The sequence below is a fragment of the Fukomys damarensis genome, unplaced genomic scaffold (genome assembly GCF_012274545.1).
Source record: "Fukomys damarensis isolate Sample0158 unplaced genomic scaffold, DMR_v1.0_HiC HiC_scaffold_8, whole genome shotgun sequence".
NCBI classification, from domain to species: Eukaryota; Metazoa; Chordata; class Mammalia; order Rodentia; family Bathyergidae; genus Fukomys; species Fukomys damarensis.
Window position 1 is genome coordinate 25,903,838 of NW_022900920.1, and position 9,944 is coordinate 25,913,781.

Consider the following 9,944-nt stretch of genomic DNA (forward strand, 5'->3'; position numbering starts at 1 on the left):
CAGAAGGCAAGTTGACTCTGTCTTAGATTTAAACCCACTCATTGAGGAACTCCTCACCTAGGAACTCCTGAGGGAGGTATCTCTAATTTGTGAAAGCTGCGTGGGGGGATAGGCCCTTAAACTGAACCTTCACCTAGTTCGCATCATCTCCATGGCCATCAGGCAGGGAGGGAGGAGGCTGGCCACAGGGCTGGCTGGAATGAAGGGACTTGAACTTCCGGGGACCTTCAGGATCATCTACCTTGTTTCACTCCATTTCACAGGTGAGGAATCTAAGATTCAAGTCAAACTCTGCCTTGGTGTGATGAGAGCGAAGGGCCCAGAATGGACATTACCCTGAGCATCTCCCTGCAGGGCTAAATGTCCAGAAACTTCTCTTGCTCCCTAGGGCAGCATTCCATGTTCGTCCAGGCTGAGATGGCCAACTCGTGAGCAGATGGACAGCTTCACACCAACTGCACATCCACCATCCCCACCCCATCCCACGGTATCCCTGCATCACCCCAATTCACCAACTACACAGAGAAATGCTTTTATCTACTTTTATTTTGCACTATTAAAAAAAAAAAACAAACAACCAGTAACATACCGCTTTTCTTCACATTCACATGGGTTTTAAGAAATTATTGCCTTTTCCCCTGGAGAAATAACCTAGACCAAAAAGAAGTACCACACTGCAAAATCTGTAAATCCCAGAAGTCAGTAGCTTGAAGACAACCCCAGGGGCAGGGAGCAAAATAAGTGTCACAGAGATGAGACATAAGCACAAAGAGGACCCAGCAGGCTGAAGAGTGACTATTTTCAGTGCCACTGACCCAGAACACGCTTTTCTCCAGGTACCCACTGCCACCACTGCAGAGGTGACTTTAGGCCAATGGTCTGAAAACTTCACGAATGACACCAGAGTTGCTCCAAAGAGAGGTGCGAGGAGACAGGTTCAAGTATGAATAAGAATCGTGCCAAAGTCCAAGGTCAGGAAGAACCCACAGCGGAAAACGACACCCAGCTACTCCCCTGGGCCCAAAAGGAATCTTCAAAACATTTCAGGGTTCAAAGTGGCACAGACGTCGTATTCCTAACCCAATGGGGGTACTTTCCTGACAAGGCAGGGATCCACTTATGCCCTAAAGCAACGAAGACAGACACGGAGATTGCCAAAGTTCAAAAAATAAGGTGGAAATTGTGCTTCCTTCAAGATGAATTGGCTTTGTAACTGCCTTTTCTCCTAGTCCAGCAACTTCTCTTTCCCATGTTGCTGTAGGTATTTATTGCCTTACACTTGAAATGCAAAGGCGAACTTTGAGGTGCAAGGACTGGGCAGTCCTGAGAGGGCAGGGGGTCTGGAAGTACAGTAGTGAGCACAAACTGTACTGTCCTAATGGCTCGGCCCTCCTTCCATCCCACGGACCTATCCTCGAGGTCAGTCTGAAGTTCTTCTGTGCCGCAAGCCTGGGGACCACTCACCATCTCACCCGGGCAGTGTGACAGACAGAGGTCTTCAGCACTGCCCAGGAATGAAATGTTCACAAACTTCAACAAAATCACAGTTGCTCTTGGGGCTGGGCCGGCACCCCATCCAAGTCTCAGCAGGACGAGGCTGTGGCCACCGTCGAGAGGGTGGGCACTGGTGCCAGCACCGAGGTAGGGAATGCGCAGTAAGTACCCTGCACGTCAGGGCTCAGAGTCTGCAAGTGGTCTGTAAATGAGGAGCCTGCTGCCTCCCCTTGGCAGGAGGAAGGCTGGGGCTTGGGCGTGGAAGGCAGGATCTCAGATTCATACTGGAGGAGCTGGCCCATGAAGCCGAAGTTGGGTGAGATCACGCTCCTCCTCTGCTTGATATAATCGAAGGCCTCCTTCAGGCGGAACTGCTTGGTCTTCATGAGGTAAGCCATGCAGATAGTGGGTGACCGGGAGACCCCAGCCTCACAGTGGACCAGGACCTTGCCTCCCTCTTCCCTGACACAGTCTGAAAGGAAGAAACGAGTAGGAATGAGTTCAGACTGGGATCTGAAGGCCATGGCAAAGCTCGACAGTCGAACACCAACGTGACCCAATGATCACACTGTGCCTATGCAGGAGCTGTGGTCCTACCAGATTCGCCAGTCCTTAGCATCCCGGGCAAGGACAGAGCTTTTGGGGTCCCACTAGTGCCTGCCCCTTGCAATCAGTCCTAAGATTACAGGATTGTGCCACCACACCCACTCGGGGAGTACATCTTGAGTTCCACTGATGAGGTTCAAGATGGCACTGGAAAATCCTGGAAACTGGATGCAAATTTTGATTAGGTGTGCACATTTTTCTCAGAGTATCCCAGGCTCAGAGGCTGACAGACATTCTTGCTTCTCTCAGTTTGTTTCTAATAGCAATGACCCAGCTCCCAGTCTGGTGGAGACCTTCCGGTCTCCCTGGGCATCCTGTCTGGCTATGCCAGGGCGGATGCTTGGCTCAGCTCCCAGGGTTCTCACCACTGAACATAAGATAAATAATGTCCAGCCACTAATTACAGCCCTGGCTAAGTGACACTCACTAGATGGGCAACAGGAATGGCTTTTGCAAACTCCATCTTGCTCAACAATGGGAGTAACTGCTATAAAGCTGCCAGCGGCAGTTAGCATTGTTTAGGTCAATATGACAAAGGGGGCCCCTCCTTTCTTGTTCTACCCCTGCCAGCAAAACAATACTAACTGTTAAAAATGGGAAGGGGCGAAAGGCGAATACATATCGAATCAAAACCACAAGTAATACACTTTCCAACTCCCTCTCTTGCAGATAAGGAAACACTTCCATCACAGGAAGTCAGATGCTGCTGGCACTCTGTTAGCCCACAGTGCGCAAATGCAAAGATTCTGAAAGGGGGGAAAGTCAGCCCTCCTTCCACCCTCCACCCACCTACTCCAAGTTCAGGAAATGAACGTGCAAATGAGTCTGCAACAACTAAAAGAAAAACAATTTCTAAAGGGACAAGGAGGACCCCACAGAGTCCCCACCTAAACAAAAAACCCAGAGGACACCCAGGGTGGCTCATCAGTGGCACTCAATTCAATACAGACACATAAACCCCCCCAAAACAATCCCTGTAAATTGGTTCAAAGAGGAGACCCAGGTCCCTAGGACCATAGTCAGGCTCTTATTTTCCTCTTTTCCTGTTTGGCTTCCTCTGGAGTGCAGCTTTTAACAGGCCCAGCACCACACCTGTGAATGCAAGGAGCCTGGCGCCCTCTGCACCTCAGGGACCTGCCCTTCCCTTGGGTAGCACAGGGACCTCTGCCCTTCTCTAATGCAGGGCAGAGCATCAGGACAAATGCACCTGGAGCTTTCGACACACTGTGGGTTTGTGTGAGTGCATACACAAACACAGGCACAACACACACATAGGACGGGGAAGGATGGCTCTGAGAACTGGATGGGCACAGGTTTCGCGACCTCATGCAAGAGCTATCTACGTAATTAAACAACAGGCTGAGAAGGGCAAGGCCTTCCCAGGGCCAGTGAGGATAAGTCAACGGCTTCCTGCCTGGAGCCCATCATTTTGGAGACCTATCAGGCTCCAACAGGATCATCTATCCCAGAGGCTCATGGGGACAAGGACGACATGCTTGGCCTTCTGGCTATGCCAAACCTCTTGTCAGGATTTCCGTGGAGCAGAAATTGTGCAGTGAGCACAGGGCCTACCACATGGCTGAAGAGGGCCCTTTAATCACTACCTATACTAGGCAATTACCGCTGTAGCCAACACCTGCCCTTCCCCTCCCTTGGAGTCCAACACAGGAAAATCATGTCTCAATTCCAGCAACTAGGCCGGCCAAAGAGAAAGAAGACTTCTGAAATGGGAGGTGTAGCCACACGAGGCTGGAAGTGCTATTTGGAAATTTGAGACCAAAAGAAAAAGAAAAAGAAAAAGAAAGAAAGGCCAGCACCCAGGAATGGGGGTGGAGACCCGGAAACCCCAGGCAGAGCGGCCCGGGCCAAGGACTCACCTTTGAGCTTGTACAGTGGGGTAATGACAAGTGCCCACTAAGCATGCAGAAAGGGTGCCCAGGTGGCAAATTCTCTGTGCACAAAGCACAGACCTCAGGTCAAAAGCTATCTTTAATCCAAAATTAGCTGAAAATGCAAAACAAACTGCCTCCAAAGCCATGTGCCAAAACTGTGGATAGCTGCAGGGCCCTTGAGGCTCAGGGCATAAGCAGTACCCTCTTTCTATCCTCCTGTTTGCTTTTGAAAGTACCCCAACCTACGTAGAAGCACAGTTAGGAAGGTCCTTCCCCTGAGTTCCTCGTGTGGAGCAGGACACACGGGCATGCTCTGCTCCCGCTCAGCTAGAAACAGTAACAAGGGCTGTGCGGAGTATTGCCATAAAATGATATTAATTCATTTATCTTGCAAAGTCAAGCTCCTTTAACAGGAACTCCAGCTCCCCCTCTGCCTTTGGGTGGCTGCACCCGTCCTTGGCTCCAGCCTGTAGTGGGTACATACACAAGACACTCTTTTTTCACAGAACACAGCCTCCATCAGGACCTCAAAAGCTAAACTGTACACCGAGGGGGCTCCCAGAGCCAGGGAGGGGAGATGGCCGAACCTACCAATGAAGTCTATTGCTTCCTGAAAGTGGGAGCTGATGTCAGCAGTGTGGCTGTCTTCCACGGGGATCCACTTGTAGTGTAGGTGGGATGTGCAGGCCTCAGAGGTGCGGCGGGAGACATTCAGCAGGGCCGTGATGTGCAGGTTGGCGAAGAACTCGCACTTGGATGCATGATAGGCACTTCCAAGGTAGAGGAAGGGAAGGATTTCAACTGGGCCGCCCTGTCAATAAGGACAAACAATGACCAGGAAATACTGGGTTAGCCTGCTCAATTGGGAGAAGAGAGACAGCAACTCTGACCTATGGTGTTTTTAAGGCAAGAGGTTCCCTTTCTGGTATCCAGGTGGAGTTCAGAGCCAGGGCAGTTCAGCCAAGAGCACGGGTGAAACCTCCATCCTGGCAAACTCTCTACCCTGCATGACTGCCAGGTGACTCCGCGACAGCAAGACCCACATGGCCCAAACTTTCAGTTTTTGGCACATAACCAGGAAGCAGGAATCACCAGCAGCCCTCCTTTTGGTGGGGGTGCGGTGCATGGGGGCACAGAAAGGCCAGAGTTGAAGGGGAGCTGTCCTGGGACTTCTCCAGAGACGAAGTGAGGATGAGTTTGCAGAGGTGAGGATGAAGTGGGGATGAGTTTGCACACCCCAGACATCTGGTACTTCACCGATCCTGAGATAATCCAGTTTTAGAGATGGTAAGTCATGCCCCCCTCCCAAAACGTAAGCTTCTTACAAGTGAAGATAACTGCAGCCTACCCAGAATCTGGAGACTAAGAAAAGCTGTTAGACCACAGCACGGGGCTTCCCCCACCCCTGACCTTCACACAGGCACTAGTATTTTGAGAGAGGCTTACATGTCACCCACACGGGAGTCTCTACTTAGGAGAATTTAGACTAGGGGGAACCAGAGGCTAGCACCTCAGTGTGAAACCGAAAAGGAACGGCCAGCTCGCTGGACTCTGAGTATTTACAGCAGTCTCGGGTGCCAAGAAAAAGCCAGTGACAGTGGGAACAGCAGGAGCCCCTGGAGATTCAGAGGAAACACTGGGCTGCAGGGACAGTCACTGCTGGGGAGAGCCTTTCCCTTACCAAGCCATCCATTTCCTATTTCCTGTCCTGGAATAAGAGTGGAATGGAAACGCCCAGGGAAAGGGACATGTGACGGGGGTTAGCAACAGGCAATTCTCAACCTGCCCAGCACCTAGTGTTCCCTCTTTCTTCCGTGACAAGTGTTTCAGTAAAAGCCAGTTCGGCTACTTAGGAGAAAGTTGTAGCAACTTTACATAAGGTAAATAACAACAACAAGTAGCATTTTTATTAGCCTCTACAGTGGCCAGCATCCGGGCTAAACACTTTAGAGCAGTGAGGGCAAAGCTTTTGGAGCTTTCAATGACAAACAGCCAGCTGCAGCAGGCAGGCAGGCTGCAGATTCACCACCACTGCATGAGAGGTACTGATACTATATTCATTTCACAACAAATCTGGGAGGTAGGTAATGTTGTTCCCATTTTACACATGGGTGACTTGAGGCTCAGATGGTATTAAATAACATCCCTGTGTCAGAGCTAGGCAGGGTCACAGCTGGAATTGAAATCCAAATTCGACTGCTTAAATTGAGCTGCAAGGCATTATCCGAGGGCATTCCAACAGGGATGAGTATGAGAAATCAAGCATTTCATATAAAAAATACTCTCTTCAGCCAGGTGTGGTGGTGCATGCCTGTAATTCTAGCACTCGGGAGGCCGATGCAGGAAGATGGCCAAGAGTTTGAGAGTTTGAGGTCAGCCTGGACTACATAGTTCAAGGCCAGCCTGAACTACACAGAAAGACCCTGTCTCAAAAAAAACAAAACAAAACAAAACCAACAACAAACCAAAAAGAAATGAAAAAGGAATCTGGGCATCAGAGAAGGTAGCTCTTGGTCAATTCCCACCCCCACTCTTCCTACCTGGTATGACCTTGGGCAGCTTTGCTGACCTCTGAACCTTATCTGTAAAATGGGAATAATAATACCTATCCTCCTAGGGTAACTGGTAAGACATAAATGAGATAACAGGTGCATTAACATCTGGCAGATTATGCAGCTATCATTTTCATCTGAGGCTAAAGAATAAACAAACAGACCATGCATCTTCTCTCTGAAGAAAACCACAGGACAGATACGAAGGCCAGCAAATCCCAGAAGTCCGGTGCTGGCCTGAGCAGGACCCACTCCCTGGGCCCAGCTTCCCACTGGTCAGAAACCAGGAACACATCGGAGGTGGTAGAGAGGGATCAGGCAGCCAAGTCCAGTCTCGCTCAGCCCCTGACCAGCTACACATCCCCATCAACAGGGCCAACAGCCTCCCCCTCAGAGGACGAGGCTGGCTGGCTGGCTCCGATCTCTCCCTTTCCTGAGTGCCTGGAACACACTGACACACCAGGCCTGGGATCCGATCCAACTTCCCAGTGAGCTTAGCCCAATATGCCCTGAAGCTTTCATTTCTTTCCTTTTCTCAGTCTTTCATTTAGACTCAGGAGGAAGACACCCGAGGCCTCCAGAAATCCCAGAGGTTAACTTAGCCCTTCTACGAAGCGGCACCCGGGACTTCCCCAGGAGTCCTGAAGACACGTCAGACCTCACCACCCCTCACTTGGCGAAAGGGCTGCCATGCTTTCACAGCACACTGCCAATTCTTATTTCTCTTTCACTTTCTGAGAAATGGAGGGGAAATGCAACCTAAACAAACAAAAATAGCAATGTAGCTAGGCCAGATGCTCCCACATGGAAGGCCAAGGGTTCATCATACACGGTGAAGGTTTTTTTGTAAAGGAAAATAAACACAATCATTCCCTAGCAGCTGGCTCCCTGACCAAGGACCCTGTTCAAGACCAGGTCAACCTGATTTTACTTGGAAGTCCATCCAGAGGGGCAGAGTCTGCCTGCAGCAGGGATCTGACATTTTTGGCAGGATCTAGAAGATAAGCCTACTTTCTTAGACTTTAGCTGTGTTCTTGGATTGGGGGGTGTTCTGAAAAGCTCCTCCCACCAGGTCAGATGGCTCCGCCAGAGGGAAACAAGGTTCTGAGAGGAACCATAGCAGGGACTCAAGAGCAAGGAGTTCTGAGCCTGCAGCTGGCATGGGCTTGCTGCTGGTCTCTGCAAACCAATTGGACCACTAGTTGGGGCAGGTTTTCTCCCCTCTGAAATGGCAAAGTGGGTTTTGAGCTCTGGTTTCTGTCAGATCTGAATTCTTATCCACCTTTTCCCTAGCCTCACACACTGTGCTAGGTAACCCCAAGTTAACACAAAGCACAATTTTTTGAAGGGAAAAAAATCCTTCACATGTGAGTAAAACCATCAAGCCACCTAGTGTTTCTTGATTTCTTGTGTCCTATTGCATCAGAAACCCCCAGGGGACTGCTCAGCCAACCAAACAGGAGCTTCCCTGTAGCAACAACTTTTCCCCACCCTGGCTCAGCTAAAGACACAAGAAGACACCCCTCGACAGGCACAGGGTTGGTGTGCACAAACTGCAAAGCAGGAGCAATTATAAAGAAGAAGAGGAAGCCCGAGTCAGTTCTGGAAGCTCTTCAAGGAAGCCTAAACCTGTATTTCAAAGCTTCTCTGAATCTCCCAAGCCAGTGAGTAATAATGTATCTTCCACTTCCCTTTTCTCCAGAAGCCAGGGAGCATCCTGTGGCTTGCTCGCTCTTGTCGACTTGTTTGCTGGAAGGGTGCCCATTTATTCTTGGATGGGAACTCAAGTTGGCAAGCAGCAGAGGCTCTCAAAGCGAGAGGATGGTGCCAACACCCTGATCCACAAAGAACGAACCTACTCCACTGCCAAGCAAGGAAAGAAGGCAAAAGGGTGCTGAGGAAGGAACGGAGACGGGAACTGAAAACCACACACCTGATCATAGGCTGGCCTATAGCTGATGCTGAGCGCTGGTTTTCCACACTGGCCACGGAGGGCTCTCTCACTTTCGATCTTCTCTTGTGAAACGGGCTTTACGTCCACACAACACTCAGGGTATTCTGAATAGAAGGTCTCATATCCCCCTATAAAAACAAAGGAACAAACAAAAAGTGAGACACATGTAAACCCTGGTTTCTCAATCAGAAAATACTCTTGTGTAGAATAGAAAAAAAAAAAAAAACCCAAAAACCTAAATGAACATTCTGGTCATATAAAAATTTAGCAAAACCACCAGTTTTAGAATAGAAATGAGCTACACACACCTAAAAGTCTGTATAATTGAAAGAGGTGATGATTTATTTGTGTGTTTTATTTTATTGGTACATTTTAGATACACATAATGATAACATTCACTATAGGGAATCTGTACTCGTACATGGTATGAGAGGCAATGATGAACTTTTTGCACCAATCAGAAGCACCTAAAACTGTGAAAGGCACCGTCTATCATCTGGCAAATATTAACCAAATCCCTCCAGAACACAAAACCGATTTTCTCTCTTGCTTATCTAAAATTGATGGTGTGATTCTGCAAGATTTCACTAATTTATGAGAAGATTCCTGAGCCAGTTTCTCCCCCAGCCCAGTCTGCTATAAACAGATTGGTGGATGGTACTGTGCCACTCATTCTGAAGGGGCGTGTTTCAACTCTGGGCAGTAAAACAGCCTTGCCTCTCACTCCCATGGTGCAAAGGACACTGCTAACAACCCTGTAGGCTCAACTTAGAGGCATCAATCAAGTTAATTACTTTCTAAACCAAATGGTAGGAATGAGAATTTCTGAACTTCATTCTCAGCCCGCATTAAGTAAAAACTGCAGCTAGCCCATTGCAACCAGCTCCCTTATCTTATTAGCCTCTCTTCCTAACCTTTGCCCTCCCACGGCCCACAGCCATATATCAACTCGGGGCACAGAAGAATCCTTCCCACCAGACAGATCAGTCACAGGTTAAAAATGGCCCAGCCACAGAGCTGTGCCTATATAAATAAGCTTTTGAAGGATCAACTGGAAAACCGAACTGGGCGACCTCAGAGGGCCAAGGGCTTGCCCGTGAAAGGCACATAACCTAATGTGGCAATTTTCATGATTTTTCTGAAACATGTGACTGTGCACACAGAAGAACCTAAGGCCCATCTCCCACGTTCCTGGCCTCGCAGACCACCCTCTGCTTCCCACCCAGAGTAAACACACACGTTTCTGTCTCTGCCAGCCCAGACGATTCCCCTGGTGTCAAACCACTGGTTAAATACCCTTCTTCGGGCTTTTCATTCTGTGATAGCCCCTCAGCGGAGGGCAGGCTGGCTTTTCTAAACCCCTGCAGTTGACAAATGGTTCATGAGTTACACGACAGGCTCCAACTCCCTCCCAGAGTCGGCAGCCAATTCCTACAATGAGTCATC

At 49.3% G+C, this 9,944-nt stretch overlaps 1 protein-coding gene across 1 annotated transcript; it reads right to left on the minus strand.

Moving 5' to 3' along the window:
* Nucleotides 1-535: 535 nt before the first annotated feature.
* Nucleotides 536-9,228, minus strand: Dusp5 (dual specificity phosphatase 5). Its single transcript, XM_010634669.1, has 4 exons — nucleotides 9,216-9,228; nucleotides 8,478-8,695; nucleotides 4,584-4,803; nucleotides 536-1,966 (listed from the first exon to the last, which is right to left on the minus strand). Exons 1-4 carry the CDS (start codon nucleotides 9,226-9,228, stop codon nucleotides 1,584-1,586), a joined length of 834 nt encoding a protein of 277 aa, XP_010632971.1. The 3' UTR covers nucleotides 536-1,583.
* Nucleotides 9,229-9,944: the final 716 nt, after the last annotated feature.

What these genes read in the sequence shown, in the direction of transcription:
- Dusp5 (XM_010634669.1), bottom strand. An exon ending in ATAGGCCAGCCTATGATCAG is followed by an intron (nt 4,804 to 8,477) that starts GTGTGTGGTTTT and finishes CCTTATTGACAG; the next exon opens with GGCGGCCCAGTTGAAATCCT. An exon ending in GGAAGCAATAGACTTCATTG is followed by an intron (nt 1,967 to 4,583) that starts GTAGGTTCGGCC and finishes TCTTCCTTTCAG; the next exon opens with ACTGTGTCAGGGAAGAGGGA.